The sequence below is a fragment of the Adiantum capillus-veneris genome, chromosome 27 (assembly GCF_014529385.1).
Source record: "Adiantum capillus-veneris isolate H3 chromosome 27, ASM1452938v2, whole genome shotgun sequence".
NCBI classification, from domain to species: domain Eukaryota; kingdom Viridiplantae; phylum Streptophyta; class Polypodiopsida; order Polypodiales; family Pteridaceae; genus Adiantum; species Adiantum capillus-veneris.
The window spans coordinates 10,435,301-10,455,632 of NC_140957.1; the positions used below are offsets into that span (position 1 = coordinate 10,435,301).

General features: G+C 45.4%; 1 protein-coding gene and 1 pseudogene across 2 annotated transcripts; both read left to right on the forward strand.

The window, feature by feature from the left end:
- The first annotated feature begins 3,561 nt into the window (after nucleotides 1-3,561).
- LOC147421498 (uncharacterized) lies at nucleotides 3,562-3,851 on the forward strand. Its single transcript, XM_086503438.1, has one exon. The coding sequence runs from the start codon at nucleotides 3,562-3,564 to the stop codon at nucleotides 3,805-3,807; it is 246 nt and encodes an 81-aa protein (XP_086359564.1). The 3' UTR covers nucleotides 3,808-3,851.
- Nucleotides 3,852-7,326: 3,475 nt separating this feature from the next.
- Nucleotides 7,327-19,955, forward strand: LOC147421499 (EH domain-containing protein 1-like; annotated as a pseudogene). Its single transcript, XR_015186787.1, has 8 exons — nucleotides 7,327-7,527; nucleotides 17,865-17,939; nucleotides 18,214-18,342; nucleotides 18,419-18,670; nucleotides 18,781-18,860; nucleotides 18,943-19,060; nucleotides 19,131-19,274; nucleotides 19,355-19,955. The product of XR_015186787.1 is annotated as an EH domain-containing protein 1-like (transcript).
- Nucleotides 19,956-20,332: the final 377 nt, after the last annotated feature.

Consider the following 20,332-nt stretch of genomic DNA (forward strand, 5'->3'; position numbering starts at 1 on the left):
TTGAGGGCCCTTCTTCTCCCACGAGAGAAGCTTGCCAAGCGCATCACATGTTTCTGTCTCATGTTACTCCCATTCTTTCGACGCGGTAGGCTCAAGACTTGGAAGTTGTTTTCACTGAGTCGGAATTGTATGCCAGCTTGCTTGATTTGGGTCGATGGAGAGCTCCTAGTTGGGATGGTCCCTCTGTGGAATTTTTCTTGTCTTTTTGGGATCATTTGAAGTTGCCTCTATTGTTCATGATGAATACAGCTTGGGAACAACAGGAATTGCCCTCCCCTTGGAAAGATAATTTGCTCAAGCTGATGATACCTAAGCATGCATTGTGTGAAGAATTCTCACATTGGCGGCCTATTACACTCATGCCTGTGGTATACAAATTAATGGCAAAAATGCTTGCTAACCGACTCAAGTGCGTTCTGCATGAAGGCTTGCATCAATCTCAATACGGCTTCATTTTATAGTGTTCTTTGGGATTACATTGCAGATACCATGCGACATTTGGGCTTTGGGCCTAGGCTATCCCGTGTCGTGCTTTTCTTGTATGCACACAGTACTTCTGTAGGCTTGCTGGACGGTTCTCTCACAGAATCTTGGCCTTTGGGACGGTCGGTAAGGTAGGGTTGCCCTTTGAGTGCTTTGCTTTATGTGATCGCTACTCATCCCTTGTTTATGTATTTGGATTCCTTGACTTCCACTGGTAGGCTACATGGCGTGACTTTACCTTCTGGTCGGCAGTTTTATGGTCAGGCTTATGCAGATGACTCTTTGTTCATGACCTCGTAATAACTATGATGATGTACAGCAGATTATGCATACTCTTCACTTGTTTGGATTGGCAGCAGGTCTCAAAGTTAACTTTTGCAAATCCAAGCTATTGCCTCTGAAAGAGTGTGATTGGCATAAGATATTGTGGCCTGGGGAGATTGTTCCTCCACATGTTTTGGTTCGCCATTTGGGTTATCCGCTCGGTTGGAATGTATCGGCTATGCAAAAATTGGATTGGGTGCTCCAACGTCTGCATTCCAAGTTGAATTATTGGAAATTTTCCACATGGCCACTTCATGTGCGTCTCAGGATTTTCCAATGAATCCTTGTGGCTTATGTGCAGTTTTACTTGTCTTTGTTATCCAGGCCTCGGTTGCGCTTGCAGTCCCTCATGTCCAATATTTTAGAGCATTTTTGGCGGACCTCGTCTAGCAAGAGAGGCCTTCGGCTTCTGTCTATGGACAAGCTGTGTTCTCCCAAGCGGCTTGGAGGGTTAAATATTTTGGACTTGAGACGTCATCTTCTGGCTCGGAAAGCTATGTTGTTGCCAGTTTTGGTGGAGCAGCAGCAACCCTGGGCTCTCATGGTCACACATTTGTGTACGCACATTGTCACCCCTTCTTTTGGTCATAAGAAATCGACTTATTGGGGGGATGTTTTTGGGAAGCTAGAAGGACACATTCGTGGATGTCCCTTTACTTGTTCTCTAATTGTTGATTGGAAGGTTGTCACTTCGCATTTGGCTTGGGATGGTCGACAATCCTCTGGGGGTAACTCTCTTCGCTTGGAGAGTCTGCATTGGAGCAGGGTTTTGGCTTCGACTTTGGTTCAACGATCTCCTCACCAAGCGTATTTTCTTTCCCAAAAAGGAATCTGTCATGTGCATCAAGTGGTTGATGACTCGGGTTATGTTCTTTCTTTCGCTGATGCCGTCTCTCCCTTTCGGTTGGGCCTTCACTATTCTCCTCTCTGGCGGGAGATTCAAAGGATGCTTGCTGCTCACTCACCCATTCCTCCTTCGGATGTGAACTTTTGCTTCTTTGATTGGAATATGGTTATTACTAGATTGGACTGCATCTCAGCTGCCAATGTATATGCCATCCTTGATGTATGGATTGTGCATCAGGGTAATTAGCTGTGGTCACTTTTCGCGTCATCCTTGTGGTGGCAACACACATTGTCTCACATTTGGCAGAGTCATCTGCCTTTGAAGGAATGTGTTTTCTTGTGGCGGTGCTTGGTGGGAGCTCTACTTGTTGGCAGTGTGTTGCATGCTCGGCATATTGCGCCTTCCCTCTGCCCCAAATGCCTTGAAGCTAAGGAGACCGTGTCACACTTACCGTGGTGTTGTCGTCACTCCAGAGCCTTCATTCGGCAAGTGTCGACTGCTCTTCAGCTCCGTTTTCCTTCCGACTCTTTTCATAGACGATTTTGGCTTTTTGGGGTGCTTCGATCACCGCAATCTCAGTTTGCGGTGTTCTTCACCTGGGTCAGATTTTGGACTATGTAGGCCATCTGGCACCATAGGAACTCCTTAATGTTCAAGGCACTTTTGTTGACCCCTTTCCCTATTTCAAATTATCTCTTGGTCAAGCGCTGCATTTTGCCTATGACGTTGGAGACGTCACTCTTGATACCTACAGGATTTACTTTGATTGTTTCTAGCCTTCGGAGCCTCATAGTGCTCCGCGTTTTGTATCCCTTTCTTTTCGTGGGTTTTCCTCGCTTTGAGGTTTCCCACTTGTAAATTAATGAAAGCAGATTTACAAAAAAAGATAAAAAGAGATTAATTAAATGGATGATGTTCCTTTTGGAATTTGATTTTAAGATTTATCATATTTCAAAAGTCGGACAAAACTCATTGTGGTGCAGACTTCCTATCCACAAGCACCGAAGCTATCTCATCGATGTCCTTAAGAGATGAACCAGTGGATGTTGAATTGTTTCAGCAATAACTATGGAGGAACCAGATCCAGAGTGGCAAGATGCGATTACTTGCAATATGGTGGAATACCAGAGGACTTGTAAGTTGTCACAGCCCCATATAAAGGCCCTCATTCTCAAAAGTATGAAGTTTAATATCATAACAAGATCTTTATATAGATTGGGCATTGATGGAGTTTTGAGAAGGTGTGTACCAATGCAAAGTAGAATGCAAGTATTATGAAGCTCACATTTGAAGCTCAAGAGCACTGATTTATGCTGGTAGAGTATGATATCATATGTCAGAGATTTTTGCAAGACATGTGAAATTTGCCGAAGGCCAACAACAACAGACATGACACCTTTGACCACTATTCAACCCTTGGGAATATTTATGAAACCCCATGGATTCTCTATTTCGTGGGGCCTTTTAAGAAAGTTACACCACCCAGGAAGAATAAGTATATAGTCATGGCAACGTGCTATGTCATTAAATGGGTGGAAGCTAAAGCACTCCCTAAAAATACAGCTAAGTCCACAGCTTGGTTCATATACGAGCATATCATATGTCGGTATGGTTGTCCTCTGGAGATAGTTTCAGATTAGAGAACTCATTTCATTAAAGATACTATTCAGATCCGGACTAAAAATATTTTTCATCAAGCATTGGAAGTTAATGCCTTATTATCGCAGTACCAATGGATAGGCTGCCATTAAACTAAAGAACAATTCTATGTATTTTTTCGAGAAGTTGTTTAGCATGCTTCTAGCTAGAGCTTTGGATAGCGCATAAAAGTGTGGTTGCCTAGACGACCAAAGTAAAAACCCAACACCTTTTCAAGGCTTGGTATGTATGGCAATTTTTATTAGTCGATGACTTGCGAATCAAACAATCCCAAACTGCTGGCTTTGAAGCCAAAGAAACCAGAGGCGGAGACAGAGGCCGAGACATTGGCCATCACTGGACCAAAGGGACAATTTAAACAGACAAAACCAGCCACAAAGAAGCATGGCCTCGGATTTGTTACCGCAGAGGCATCTGCAACACCAATAAAGAAGCAAAGCCTCTCAAAAGAGTACTGCGACCAACATGGTAAAGCAAACAGGATGCACCTTTGACGATAAGAAAGCAGAACAAACCATTGCATTGGCTAGAGGGGCATCAAAGGCAAAGGAACAATACTGCTACGGGTTACTACTCGAGAAACTGCCATGGATCTACAAAGAAGCCTAGTCAGACAAGCGAGAGACCATAAACGTCTGGATAGGGCATCACTAGGTATATCACATGCCCATACAATTCTCTACCACGGTGGTTCAATGCCTCCAAGACAGACTACAAGCTTTACAATGGGAACAGATGGTGGGAATCTGATCGACACTACGCATCGGATGGTTGTGCCATATAATGTTCTGGTGATGAAATATGAAACTACAAGCACCGATTTGACAGAGCTATATACAATTGTAAATGCTGTTGAAAGTGGAGGATTGACGTCCTCAAACTCAGAGAGATTCTGATAGAGGAAGAGGTCGAGAGAGAACAACACACAAAGACCATTAAAGAGTTGCAACAACAATTTGAACACCTGAACATGATTACTCTAATCTTAACGCTGAGAAATGGAATCTCAACAAAGAACGGAAAGAGCACAATTCTCTGATAGAACAGAAGCAAGCAGGAGGTCCACACTGTCATGAAGCAGTCCGTTATGGAGAAGTATATCTACCCGTCTCTGGTAGATATCATAGACTCTGAAGGCAACCTAACTCTGAATTTGGAATATTTACAGAATTTGGTTAGCAACATGAAAGATGACCTCCAGGAAAAAGCCACAAAGTTTACAAGTGCTCCAGCCAATCAGGCATTACTAGAGCACATCAAGGCGAGCCAGAAGAAAGAGGAAGATGAAAAGGAGGATGACACCACAGAGGTTGAGCTAGATTCCGAAAAAGATGACGATGACGATGACGTCGATCCTACATATCCTCCAGAGCTAGGAAGCGTTGAAGCTGATCAAACACCTAATCAATCTCAGCAACTCCCTGATCAAACACTGGACAGCAAGCCAGATGAAACAACTGGCAGCCAGCTGGACCAAACCCGAGACCAACAGACTGATGTCAATTAGTAGCAGATGGTCTTTACACGCAAGAACAAGGGGACAGCAGTCCAGGTGGAACCAATCTCTGACCATACCTCTGATTTTCCAATCAATGTCTGAGTTTGAGTAAGAAGTTAAGGAAAGAAAGCAGCTCCAGATCCGAACCTACCTACATGATGCTTTTTCGGATTTGGAGAGGTATCAAAACAAATGAACTACTTCAGCTGTAGGTAGAGGCTTCGAAAATCCTTGAAAAGGAACTGGCCAGCAAAGCAAGTTCAGAACCTCAGTTCAGAGAAATGTTTGAGATACTGTTTGAAGCACGGAGCAAAGCTAATCAGCCAGACCCTGCTTGGTGGATCCACACTGCCATAAGTTGGCTAGGGTAAAATTGACAAAGGGTAAGAAGACATTGTATGATCCAGACATGCCGACATGGCATGCTCTAACACGGAGATGTTAACAAAATGGAGGGAGCAACTGGAGCAAGAAGCCATTTCTAGAATAATCTAGAAGGAAAATGCAATCTCCAGCACTCCCCAACAACAAGTGGTGGCTAGACTCTATAACCATGAGTTCAATAGGTTCAGAGGCTTGAAGTAAAGTATGCTCCAGATAAGCGGAAGCCTAGACGAATAAGGTGAAGCCGGATGAGGATCTAAACTTTTGTACCTGACAAAATTCAAGAAAGTGGGAGAAGGATGTAGAAAGTGGGAACCAGCTTCTAGAGATGCCTTGCACGGGGGTTTACCTAAGCGAGTTACCTGGCGGAGTTACTATGAGTTATCCGATGTTGTATGACTGTACGACCAATCGGTCTCCATTGCGGTCATCTATAAATAGGACCCACTAATCCCATTTGAGGGACTTCTTGGAATGTTACTCTTGGAAATCTAGACGCTAGGTATCTTCTAGAGCTTAGGAGCACGTAATGTTGATCCTTGTATTATTGTACAAGCCAGATTAATCATTCCAGAGCACTGTTCTGTGAACCTTTGTACTTCGAATCACTATCTGAATCTGAATACAAATCGAGTCATTCATTGTGTTGGCTAGAAGAATCTAAAAGGAGTATTCCAAAAGAAAGACATGTTACATGTCAAAGACAAAAAAAATCACTTTTTCCTTTTTACAAAAGGTAAGAAGACACATGGGACATGTAAGGACACTCGTCAAAGGTAATTTATCGTCTCAGACAAGTGGCAAGACACTCAAAATGATGCTACCACATAAGATTCTTATTCAAGAGGCAAATTCATCTACTAAAACTTGTCTTCTCTTGCACGTCGAATGCGCAGGAGTGATGTCTTTTAATGATGAAAAATCAGCAAGGGCTTCCTCATGCGATCACTTTGGCAGCACCTCCAATGTTTTCCTTTGTCACATAAGCTTGAATGGGGGGAGAGGTACCAGTTGTGTGACCCATTGGTAGGCCTTTGGGGTGGCATACAGACGGTGTGTTTCTCCAACTCTTGTATGTGCTTGTAAGGGCATCACTAGTAAACGAGGGGAAACCACCAAGATTGTTTTCTTAATTGTTTGACGGTAATTATGGAGGAATAAACATTCCTCTGTGAAGGGGCCCGGCCATTTCGAGTCAACACTGTGTCACTCTCAATCTTCTCTCTCTCTCTCTCTCTCTCTCTCTCTCTCTCTTATCTTTCTCTCTCAATCTTTGAAGTTATCCATAACTCTATGCATCTATTATGCTATATCTCTACACACACGTCTCTCTCTCTCTCTCTCTCTCTCTCTCTCTCTCTCTCCCTCCCCCTCTCTCTCTCAAGATCTAACCGGAGACTGGTTATTATCTTTTATGCAAAGTGTTAATTGGCAGTAATAAGCCTGTGGTGTGACAAGGGTGAGTTTCAATACATTAGATGGCTTTTTTTTTTTTGCGTGGATGCACTATAAGGTTCTACCCATCATCCACGAGAGAGAGAGAGAGAGAGAGAGAGAGAGAGAGAGAGAGAGATATGAAAACGAAATGAAATGCTATATTAACATCTTCAAAAGGCCAAAATGACCTATGAGACCACAAAGTTACAACATGGTAGAATCTAATAGAATGTCTGGGTATAAAATATGAAAAGTGGGGTGTTGAAAGAGAGAGAGAGAGAGAGAGAGAGAGAGAGAGAGAGAGAGAGAGAGAGAGAGAGAAGAAGAAGAAGAAGAAGAGGATTTTAACGTCGTAGGAAACTATCCCAAGAGACCTCAAAGATCTATCCGAAGAGAGAGAGAGAGAGAGAGAGAGAGAGAGAGAGAGAGAGAGAGGAAATGAAATGAAATGTTATATTAACGTCTTCAAAAGGCCAAAGTGACCTATGAGACCAAAAGGTTACATGTGGTGAATCTAATACCAAGTCTGGGTACAAAAAGTACAAAGAACTGAAAAGAAAATAGTGGGTAGGGGTGGGTGAAAGCTGATACAAAGGGAATCCAAAGGGTGAGCTGATACAATGGAGCTCTTTGACAGTCGAGGCATCATGTACATATATATCAGTATCCGAGACGGCTCCTATGTCGCGCCAGTATGGTATGGATCCTCGGTTGCAATCTACGTCGATATCGAGAGGGCCCTCTCTTTGGGATATATGTAGATGTGTTTTCAGATTATGTACATATAGAGGGTGGTAGAGGTGCTCAGCTGGCAGGGACATGGATTCCGTTGCTTTTATATGCGGATGATATTGTGCTGATCAATGGATTGTCTATGAACCTTGGTAAGACCAAGGTAATGGTGTTTAACACCACGACGCAGTGGGTAAGGAGGTCCGCCCCCACTTTTACATATGGTTGAGAGACTGTGGAGTATGCAGATACATACAGATATCTTGGGGCGGTTTTCAGTGGTCCAGTATTTTCCCTGAGGCGTGCAGCAGATACGTGATTGACCAGATCCTATGAAGCATTGGGGAGACTTGAGAGGATATGCTCGCAGGTTCAGTTCCAAGAACCTTGGACAAAGCTTTGGATCTTTGACACTTTGGTCACTTCGGCCATGCTGTACGAAGTGGAGAGCTGGCAATATTGATGGATAGAGATGTATGGAGAAGCCCTTGGTGTCTATGATTTCTCGAATGATTAGGGCCAAGGCCTCAGTACCACATGACATTGTTAGGGTGGAGCTCGCTGCTCCTCCATTGGTAGTGGAGGCACTCACTCGATCAGTTTCATTTATGCATAGCACTTGGGCTCTCCCTAGAGACAGATATGCTCGATTAGCAGTATAGTCTTCGCGACAGTTGGCATTGCAGGGAGATAGATCATGTTGGTATGCAGAGATGGCATCTTGGTTTCAGGTACATGGCTTTAGTATGGACCGGCTACCCCCATTTCAGTACTCTCTGGATGCACCCTCCATCCCCCTCACTAGGGCAGAGATTACCAGGCGCATCAAACAGGACTTGATTCAGTTGGATACGAAGAGGACATGAATACAACCTACACATGAGCTAGGTACGAGGATGACTTTCTATAGAGAGAATCTTCTCCAACTCACAGAGGATGGTTTTGTGATCTGACCAGGATACATGGATACTCATCTATCCCACGGGATACGATGTGCTATTGGTCAGATACGCACATCCTCACATCAACTAGAGATTGAGACAGACACATTTAGAGGAGTACCCGCTGAGTCCACGATTTGTCAGGTGTGCCAAATAGAGCCAGAGACAGAGCTACATTACATATATCACTGCCCAGTATACTAAGAGACACGAGGCCGCTCTCACTGTCTATTCACTGAGGGTTTTGGGCCACTTTCTAGAGTCATGAGATACCAGGATCAGAGATGCCTCAGATTATACTTACTGGAGATTCACAAACGAGAGAGAGAGAGAGAGAGAGAGAGAGAGAGAGAGAGAGAGAGAGAGAGAGAGAGAGAGAGAGAGAGAGAGAGAGAGAGAGAGAGAGAGAGATGAATGAAATGAAATATTATATTAACGTCTTCAAAAGGCCATAGTGACCTATGAGACCAGAAAGTTACAAGGTGGTGGATCTGATACAAAGTCAGAGTAACAAAATAACCTAACAATAGTACAAAACAAAGATATATATTATGGAATTCTAGATTAGCTGATGTGAGCTAAGCCAAAAACTAAGCAAAAATGGGCGGTTAGTTGGGATAGCTGAAGCACAAAAGATCTAGCATCGGTCGTTGGTGAATCTCATCAATTTCCTCCATGGTTAGTAGTCTGACCGGGTGTCATGCATGCCTGGCCAGCGTGCTCTGAATCTTTTGACGTAGCCTCCGTCGATGCTGTGTAGTCCTTCGTAGTCGTGGGCGCCTGGATTTCCCCAGTTCAATCGCTCGGTCAATCAATGTGCCTCTAGCGTGAGACGAGGGGGAGCTCTGCTGTGGGAGTGACTCTTGTGGCTGTCCCGTGTCTGCTATGAAGAAGTCTGTAATCCGTCTTTGAGACTGGTTAGCCTCGCCATTCATCAGGCTCTCTCTGTGTCTACGCAGCTCGAGCAAGAACAAGCCCAGGCATCTTTGATCTTCGTATCCCATTACTCTTGAGAGTGGTCCAAAACCCTCTCTGAACAAGCAATGGAAGCGGCCTCGTATCTCGTAGTAGACGGGGCAGCGGCATGTATAATGCAGCTCTGTCTTAGGTTCCATGTCACACAAGGGGCATGTCCTGGCCTCTGCTGGTACTTCGCTGTATCTCCCAGTTTCAATCCGCAGTTGGTGAGACGATGTGCGTAACTGGCCAATAGCACATCGTATCCCATGAGACAAGTGGGTATCCATGTATCTGGGTCTCGTCACAAAACCATCTTCCGTAAGCTAGAGAAGGTGGTCTCTGTAGAAAGCCATCTTCGTGCCCAGTTCTTGTGCTGGTTGTATCCATGTCCTCCTGGTGTCTAGCTGGGTCAAGTCTTGGCCAATGAGCTTGGTGATCTTCGATTGTGTAAGAATGAGAGATGGAGCATCCAATGAGTACTGGAATGGTGGAAGCATGTGTATGCTGAACCCATGCGCGTGAAACCATGATGTCATCTCCCCATACCAGCATGTTGTATCTCCTTGTATGGCTAACTGTCGAGAGGACTCAAGTGCTATGCGAGCATATCTCACTACAAGAGGCTATTCATATTAGCGACGCTCCAAAAAAAAATTCTCGGCGTCGCTATGAGCGTCGCAAATTTACAAAGAAATTTGCGACGCTCATAGCGATGCCGGCTGGGCTAAAAAAATAACCGAGCGCGCCCAAAAACTCAGATCTCAGATCTGAGTTTTTCGGCGCCCTCAAGCAAGGAGCAAGTAACGCTCTTCCTCTCTCTCTCTCTCTCTCTCTCTCTCTCTTTTTCTTCTCCACACACACACACACACACACACACACACGAGGAGAGGAAGGAGAGCCAGGTATGCTCCTTCCCTCTCCTCATTCTCATGTTCCCTTCCCCTCTTTCTCTCTCCCTCTCTCTCTCTCTCACACACACATACATACACACACATAGTGTTTTTGAGAGAGAGAGAGAGAGAGAGAGAGAGAGAGAGAGTACAAATATAAACAAAAACGCACACACACATACATAAACAAAGAATGCACACACACATTGAGAGAGGAAAAGAGAGAGAGAGCATGCATAAACAAAAAACGCACGCATTGAGAGAGGAAAAGAGAGAGAGAGAGAACATGCATAAACAAAAAACGCACACATTGAGAGAGGAAAAGAGAGAGAAAACATGCATACGATCCAAAAAAACGCACACACATTGAGAAAGAAAGAGAGAGAAACTAATTTAACGTCGTAGGAAACTAATTAAAATTAAAAGACCTAAAGATCTAGCCGACGAGGAGTTGAACTCAAGACCTATTATTCAAGAGGGAAATGGCATAATCAATCTATCATACTTGGCATGGGTGATAGAAAGGTTATACCATTTATCTCTTTTTATTGGCACACACATCCACACACGCGCACACATACAAGAAGAAGAGAGTTATAACGTCGTAGGAAACTATCCTAAAAGACGTTAAAGATTAGGTTAGATGTAGACTTACGTTAAATTAGATTTAGGTTTATTTAAGTTAAATTAGATTAGATTTAGGTTTATTTTTAACTAGATTTACGTTTATTTACGCTAGATTTAGATTTACGTTATATTAGATTAGATTTAGGTCTCCATAGACTGCGATGCCTGCATGAAGCGGGTGAAGAAAGCCCTCAATGGAATATAGGGTATTGTTGCCTTCACTCATGGTGGGCTCCGTCGATCCAAAAGTACTGGTGAAATGTCTTCAGAAGGTAGGGAAGAAGGTGGATCTTCAGGGCGGCAAGAGTCACTACATCCCCGACACAATGACCATCTAAACAACCTCTAGTCATTCAACAACAACTTCAAAGTTAGTAACAAGAGCAAGAACGGTCTAAAGGGCCAATTGCTGTCGTCAGATGTGGATGGAGATGAGGCAGCGTCACCGCCGGAAGTTAACTCTCACATCTTTAGTGATGAGAATGCCAACTCTTGCCGAGTTATGTGAAAAATTATGTGTTAAATTAGTTTTAAGGTTCTTATAATCCCTGTTAGTTTAGTTCTTTGTTTTTAATATAACATAATTTACGTTAGATTTAGATTTATGTTATATTAGATTAGACTTAGGTTTATTTAGGTTTACCCACACACACACACACACACACACACACACACACAAGAAGAAGAGAGTTTTAACGTCGTAGGAAACTATCCCAAAAGACGGTGGTGGCGGTGGCGGGGATTCCGCCACCGATGCCTCCACACCGCCTCGTGTTCGACGAGGCTCTTTACCCTCCCCTTCTTTGCCCGCCCCCACACCAGCCACAACATCGCCATCTACGCGAGGTTTTGCACGGCTGACTGTTCCTAGAAGCTACACACCTCTACCTACTCCGCCAGGAACCACCCCACTCGACACTCCTCGCTTCGGGGCCCAGACGCCGGTGGAGACACCTGACGTCCGTACCCCCATCGACACGCCGCTAGAGACCCCTGCCGAGACACCCAGGTTCACGCGTCACCGGCCAGAGGGCTTGTCTTACTCCGTCGACTTCAGCGGCGGCATCATCATGGATGATGACGGCAAGAAGGTGATCTCGCGCATGCGTGGTCTTTGCTCTCAGCTGTTTAGACACTACATACTAAACAAATGGAGTGAAGTACCAAGTGATTTAAAAAACAGAGTCATCAGCATACTTCATGATGAGTTTCCCGTTCCAACACGGGATCAACGCTTCAATGAAGACCTGATGAAGATTCGAATGCGCGAATACTGCAAACACAAGCGTTCCGAAGTGCAAAAAGCAATCAAGAATGGGTGGAACAGGCCAGATTGGCTGGCCAAAGAAGATTGGAAGAATGCGAAGAAAGCAGCGCGCGAGAATCCCGACAAGTGGAAGCAACAAAAGGATGCAGCCAGAGCGCGAGTAGAGGCAGGGAGCTCGCACCACTTGGGGAGCGGTGGATGGGCATCATTTGAGGCCGATTTTGTAAGTGTTTTCGCATTGCTCTTTATGTTCGATAGTTTAGGGTTTATGAGTTTTTTAATTCTAACATAATGAAATCTTTGTATGTTTTGACAGTGGTCGATGACAGGACGTGATCCCACACCGTACGAGCGCGAGTACGCAGGCAGGAAGGGCTTAAACGCCCTGATGGACATTCTCAGTTCTCACGGCGGCATGGTTAGTATTAGGGTTTACTCTTTTCTATTTTTTGTATTGTTTTATAAATGTCGTTATATGTTTATACTTACTGAAAGCTGTCTTATTGTCTTTTTTTGCAGAATCCGACAGATACGCCGCTTGGACGCGATGAGACGTCTGACTAGACGACGTCAGTTTAGCCGTAGCTAGATAGCATTAGTTTAGGGTTTCTCATAGCTTATGTATCATGAGACGGATTTTATACATCTTTTTGAACCAGGTATATTATTACATTTGTCACCGCAGTTCCTTTTGCCAATCAATTCTTTATGCCTATGATGTTGTACAATTGTCATTATTACATTTGCCAATCAATTCATTTTGCCTATGATGTGTACAATTGTCAATTTTGCAAACAATGCGTCTTGTGGGTGACTATTTTAGGTCTATTATCTACCCTTGTACTTTTTTTAAAAAGTGAATCAAGTACAATATGGTTGATGGGTGGCAGGGCATTCAATGCCCTGCCACCAAAAAAAAATTCTCTCGGGCGTCGCTATAACCGTCGCTATTTATGGCTCTGTAGCGTTGCTATGAGCGTCGCTATAGTCTTCTGTGTAAACGTCGCTAAGAGCGTCGCTATATAGCGACGCTTATAGCGACTCTCTCGTAGCGACGCTTGTAGCGACGGTTTTAGCGACGCCGGGGGTTATAAAAACCCAGTGTATTTCCGTTACTAACAGCGTCACAAGAGCACACAACCTCTTGTAGTGTCTATCTCTGGGAAGTTCCCATGTGCAGTTTATGAAGGAGACTGATCTGGTGAGCGCCTCCACCACTAGTGGGGGGGCCGCTAGCTCTGCTCGGATAATGGCCCGTGGTACTGATGCCTTGGCTCTAATGAGCCGCGAGATCATAGAGACGAGAGGTTTCTCCATGTTCCCCCATCCGTCTGTGCGACCCGGGCTCCCGTGGTGATCCAAGAAGGTCCCCATATCTCAGCTCCATAGAGCAATGCTGAGGCCACCAAGGTGTCAAAGAGCCAGAGCTTCGTCCGGGGTTCCTGAAACTAAACCTGCGAACACATCCTCTCCAATTTACCCAATGCTGCGTGGGCTCTAGTCAGTCTGGTCTCTGCTGCTCTTCTGAGTGAGAATGTGGGTCCGCTAAAAACCACTCCAAGGTAAGTGTAAGCGTCTGTGTACTCCACAGTCTCCTGGCCATATGTGAATGTAGGTGATGATCTCCTGATCCACTGTGGGGTGGTATTAAACACCATAACCTTGGTTTTACCAAGGTTGACAGACAAACCACTTTCGTGGGCAAACATATGCAAAGCATCCAATTGGCGTTGCATTCCCTTTGGGGATTCGGAGATCATCACAATATCATCCGCATATAACAAAAGTGGAATCCATGTCCCTGCCAACTGTGCACCTTTATCCCCATCGCTGTCAATGTAGTCAGAAACCTCATCCACATACATACCGAAAAGAGTAGGAGAGAGCGGGCAGCCCTGCTTCACCCCAATAGTGGAGTGAACCGGTATTGAGAGTCCCTCCGGGGTGCGTGCATGCCCTACTACTGATTTGTATAATGCCATGATCCCCCAAATGAGCTCTGTGGGTACCCCCATTCCCTGTAATCTGCGCATCAATCTAGCTCTGGGTACTGTGTCAAAAGCTTTGCGGAAGTGCACAAAGCTACAATAGATCCGTCTCCCATGAGATCTGCCTTCCTCGATGATGGCCCTGAATGTCAAGATGTGGTCAAGAGTAGAGAAGCCTCTCCTGAACCCTGCCTGCCCAGTTGCACTCATTCCTTCCCTCTCTGCCCATCTACTCAGTTGTTGCTCAAGAATGGATGCGTACAATCGTGCCAGTGTGTGCCCAATCATAATAGTGCGATAATTCCCAGGCTCCATGGGGTCTCCTGACTTGAAGATAGGTACTATCGTAGATAGGCTCCAAGTGTCCGGTAGGCCCTCATACATGGCACGGTTAAACATAACTGCTAGAAGCTCTGCTAGTAGATCTTTGGCATGCATGAAATGCTCAGCGACTAAGTCATCATGATCATATGCTCTCCCAGTCCTCATCCTGTCAATAGCTTTCTTCACCATCTCAGCGGTGAAAAAAGCACATGTGTGTGGGCATGGGTCGGGGGGGTTGGGGAGGGGCGGCTGTCCAGTTACTGTGTACAAAGATGATGCGTACCGACCCCAGGTCTTTGAGGAGGAAATAGCAGGGGGGGAGACTGCTCATGAAAGAGCCGCCACGCCTCACGCGAGTCCTGACTCAAGAATAGCTGATATAGATCCTGTTCGAGTCGAGCCAAAAAAGCCCTCTTCTTCCGCCGTACCAGGCGCCGGAAGTCAATCTGTGACTGTCTGTGAGTGACGTCCCCCAAAAGCACCTCTCTGAAGTCTGGCTCTAGTCTGGCGGCACTCCTCATCATACCAGCTATTCTGAGGCATGCTCCTTGATCGGCGGCTCTGCTCAGGCTGTGTGTGTGGGTATGCTTCTGCTGCTGCCCCATGTAATGTCTGTGTCAGTATAGTAGTTAGCTCCTCCAGAGGTCGCCCCGGGTCCTCAGTGCATAGGTGTCTGTAGATCCCGTCCATGTATACAGAATCCGTCGCCCGTGTGAATGTGTAGCGAGTAGGGGCTGCTACCTACCCGTGGCCTGTGTGCTACATGAACTGGAAAGAGATGGTCATCGACACCAGAGCATGATCTATTGCTACCCCGACCGGTTTGGGCCCAACTATGAGATCCTGGATACTAGAGATGAGATTCTGTTGTGCCACGACATAGTCCACTGTGCTGGCTCCATGCCTATGAGGGAAACATGTAAAACCTCCCGCAACAGGAAATCTCTGTAGGCGGTTCAAGATGGCCAATCCATGTGTAATGCCCATGTCTATCAGGTGTCGCCCATACTCGGTATATTCCACATCATGTGATAGTCTGGACAGGCCCATCTCCACAACATCTAGCTCTCTTAGCGTCTCTTTTGAAGTATCATAAAACACTGCTTGGTGATGGGCAGTCCTAGCATTGAAGTCCCCTAGGATGATAATGTCACCATCCCTAGAGAACTCCCATATGTCATCATCCAGAATAGAGAAAGGGGACTGTCCTCTGGGTGATGCATAAACTGATGTACTCGGGGGTAGCTAGGTAGAGATATCTGCCTGTCTCTGCTTTCAATCTCACCCACCTAGCCTGCTCATCCCTGCGGGCTATATGTATCAGTAGCTGCAGATCCTCTCTAAATAACACTGCCACTCCCCCCGAGCCCCGCCCTCTGTGTTCTGAGCGTGTCTCATGTCTGTAAGCTGTCTCCCACCTTTATCCATTGATGTGAGGCATGGATTGCCCAGGGGCCTGGTGTGTCTCAGAGTAAAAGATGATGTCTCTTCCAGTAAAGCTATCCTCAAAAGCACCTACATCAAGACGCATAGATCCATTACAGTTCCAGGCAGCCACTTTGAGTGTGGTCCCATAAGTCTCGCACCGTCATGTGGAGCGTCGCTCTAATATTACCACTTTTCTGTCTCGGTAGAAGGCAATCTTGCCTTTTCCCCTTGCCGCTCTAATCTCCGGCATTACTTCCTGCATATGAATGATCTGCGAGAGGGTGAGATCATCCCCGAGAAAGATGCCAGTCTCTTTAAGAGTTGGTCTTTTCTTCAAGAACTTCTTCGCTTCCATGGAGGGAAAACGGAGGATGAGTGCTCTTTCTTTTGAGGTTTCTCCACTGCTTCCATTTTTCTTTATGTTGCCCACTCTCCATGCCCTTGTGTGTGTCGGCTCATGAACCCCCATCAAGGCTGTGAGTTCTTTTACTTCTTCGTCCACATTGCCTTTGTCTTTAAGACCGCAAATTCTCACATGCAAAGCGCGCAGCCATCTCTTTTGCTCCTCCTCTAGTGTCTGATTAATGATAGTGGGTGTGGACGTGTGCGTTATCTCCTTGCCTTTTCCTTTCTTGGCCACTTTGATCCATTTATCGGCTTCATCCGCCTTCTGTTGAGTTTTGGTAAGAACATCCACCCAAGAAGTCATCATTTCTTTGTGTTGCTCTTCTCCCTCTTTGATGGCCCGTACTTGCTTCTTGATTGTGTTGATTTCTTCGATTACTGAGGGTTGCGGTTCGCCTCTTCCAGTGTGTTTCTTGATCGTGCTTCGGCGAGATCTTTCTTGAGCGACGCAATCTCTTCCTCTTGAGTCGTCACACGGTCTTCCAGCGTACTTATCTTGCTCTCTTGGATCAGCATGCGTCCTTCGAGCATGTTTATTGTGCCCAAAAAATTGCGGTTCATCTTGGTAATGATCTCCGTCATTTCCTCGTTGCACTTTTGAATGGCATTCTCTAGAGAGTCGGCTTTATCGTTCAGCTTCCTCATGCTTGATCACCGTACGTCAAAGAGGCACTAAACGTGCGTGTGTACCCACACTATCGACGGGCGCGGTAGCTGGGCGAGTGGGAGAGCGTGGGGCGGTATGGCAGGGGAGGGGGAGCGAAAGAGTGCAGACGGGAGAGAGAGAGGGGGGGGAGTATCAAAAAGAAAAGAAATAAATAAAATGGTATATTAACGTCTTCGAAAGGTCAAATTGACGTATGGGACCGAAGGATATATACAACATAGCGAATCTGAAACCATGTCGAAAAAAAAAAAAAAAAATATTGCTTCCTACGCGAAGAAGAAGGGGGGGACATCCTAAGCGTTAAAAATTTGGGGGGGGGGGGGGGGGGGGGGGGGGGGGGGGGGGGGGGGGGGGGGGGGGGGGGGGGCATCCGACGCGTAGCATGGGGGGGCGGGGCGGGGGACGGGGGAACACTTGGCGGGGCTGCAGGTGAAACGAGGGGGGGGGGGGGGGGGGGGGGGGGGGGGGGGGGCGGCTTGCAGAGGCAGCGCGAGGGGAGGCGGCAGCGCAGGGGTTGCAGGGGCTCAGCAGCGCGTGGGGCTGCAGGCGGGCAGGAGCAGGCGCGGGGGCAGCGAGCAGGGCGAGGGGGGCACGGGGGGGCAGCGAGGGATCAGGGCAGAGAGAGAGAGAGAGAGAGAGAGAGAGAGAGAGAGAGAGAGATGGAGATGAAAAGAAATTATCAATGTCTGCAAAAGACTTATAAGCCCAATGGTTGCCCAGGACCACAAAGTAGATAAGGGTGCTTGCAAAACATAAGGGCTGGAAACCCAGATGGAGGTGGGGCTCTTCAGTAGACTGCCATCTAAAGATCTTCACGGGAGGCCATCTAATGGAGGACCAGCAGCTGATGAATCGGAGAGGGGGGGGGGGGGGGGGGGGGGGGTTGGGTTTGAGATTTTTCCCCAGGAACACATAGCCGTACAACTTTGAGAAGAGCATCCCTTTCCTGCTGGCACGCAGTGTGTCATGCATGTGGTACTGACATGACATAAAATATGGACAGCCTCCCCAAAAAAGGAGAAGAGGTGGGAACCTGAAGGACCCAAAATCAAACCCAAACCCTGTATGCCAATGCAAGGTAGGTGGCCCATGTGACAAACTCTAGCCATACAAGCATGGTAGGCTAAGCAGCAACAGAATCTTGAGCAATTTGATCTTTGTTATTGGGGGGAATGAATGTAAGGTGCATATCCTTGTTTGGAGACCTGGAAGGTTTATGTCACTGGGATGCAATGTCAGAAATAATATTCGTAGCATCACAAAAAAATGAGTCTTTGATTCTTGCCCAATTTCTGCTCATTTTGTTGTTGTTCTCCTTACTGTAGTGATTTCTTCTTTTTGGTGTATTTCAGGAGGGTGCTGAAGAGAGAATAATACCTGGCAATGCTGCAGTTGTACAGGGTGATTTACCTTTCAGTGGTCTAAGTAGATTTGGATCATCGTTTCTATCGAAGTTTGAGTGTGCTCAAATGCCAAACTCAGTAAGTATAAGACGTGATTCTTTGGTATAAAAGATCTAGTTAAGGTCTCATTACCTTTTGGTTTTATCATGAACAGTTATTAAAACACATTTCGATCATTGACACGCCAGGAGTACTTTCTGGTGAGAAGCAGCGAACAAACCGTAGTTATGATTTTCCTGGAGTAACTGAGTGGTTTGCAGCAAAGTGTGATCTAATTTTACTGGTTTTCAATGCATACAAATTGGATATCAGTGATGAGTTTAGAGATGTGATCAAGTCTTTACATGGGCACGACAATAAAATACGCCTTTTACTAAACAAAGCTGATTGCGTGGATGCACAACAGGTGGAAAAAAATGATACCCGCTTGTAAATTTTACATGCAAAGTGTGTGATGTGGTGTGGCAATCAATTATTATTTTACATGCAAAGTGTGTGATGTGGTGTGGCATCCAGTTGATGCGGGTATATGGTGCCTTAATGTGGTCGTTGGGGAAAGTTATTGAAACTCCAGAAGTCATGCGAGTGTATATTGGGTAGCTGCCCTCTACCATCATTGCCTTCCTAGATTGATTACTCATGATGAGTTCGTAATAAGTGTGGTTGGCTGTTGTGTAGATCCTTTTTGGATGAACTTTTGCACAAGAAGGCTTGTGGTGATTTTGCGAATGAGCTCTTTGAGAATGATCTTTTGGATGATTTATGTAGTCTTCCGAAGAAATCTTGTGATCGGAGGGTCAGCTGTCATCATATTTCTTTGGAGAGTGCTTTACATACTTACCGTTTCTAACAGTATTCCATGGCAGGTTAACGAGTTTGTGAAAAGAGCTCAATCAGCAAAACTCCATGCTTTGATAATAGGACATCTGAAGAGCAGGATGCCATATATGTTCGGAAAGGCACAAAAACAGCAGGATTTGGTCCAGAATTTGAAGGCAGAGTTTTTGCAGGTTGGAGTTTGAGTTGCTACAGTACTTTTATTCTGCATTGCAGTTGCTGGTTGGTTAAGTTTGATCTTTTGCTGCTGAAGATCCAAGCAAAGCATCGAATACCTGCTGGAGACTTTCCCAATGTAGACCGATTCCGAAAAGTGCTAGCGACATATGATTAAAGCCAAGATTGATAAAGGATGTGAATGATATGCTAGCAAATGACATTCCTGCACTGCTTGAGAATTTCAAAGACGTGGGAACCAGCAAAGAGGTCCCTACTTTACAAGAAATGAAGAGCAGGACTCGACGAGCCTTTGTAGGCTCCAGTCATCCACAAGGGTATGAACAAAGCTTATTATTGGGCTGAACTTGGATGGCTGCATACCTTTCTCAGTTTTGTGAGCCTACACCAGCGCACATGAAAACAAACCTTAATGAAGAGGACCTATTATAGGTCGTGCATCTCCCTCAAGTGGGGGCTTCAAAAGTTTTGGACCTTTTTAAGGGTCCATTTACTTTTTTTGACTTTTTGTCATCACTTTAGTTTAGCCCGGGTAAAAAAACATTTTCTAAACATGGACACTTCCCTTTAATTAAAGTCTTCTCAAAACAGGAAAAAACGAAAAATTTCAATTACTTCTTTTGTAACTTCATACTTTTTCCATAAATTTACAAGGAGCAGCACTCCCATTGTTTGGAGCTAGAGTCTTCATACTTCTGAAGTGCAAAATCCTGAGTTTAAGACATAATTGTTTAGGAGGTTTGCGAGTTTTAACATGGCTATGTGATCTTTCAGGCTAATGTTCACAAAATACATGCCTTTAGCATGTTTTTCACTAGCTAAAGCAAAAAAGTCCCGACTAGATTCCAAGCTTGCTTTGAAGAAAATTAGCAAAATTTTAAATAAAGTAGTGGTGAAATCCTTAAAATTTTGACCACAAACAAGGACAGTTTTGAGTGTCGCATGCACATTTATTTGCATCTATAACTCTAATATTTTGAGTGATCTTGTATCCTCAATTGTCAGAAAGGGATAATGGTTCCAAAGAGGTGACATGCCGAGATAGGATATCCAT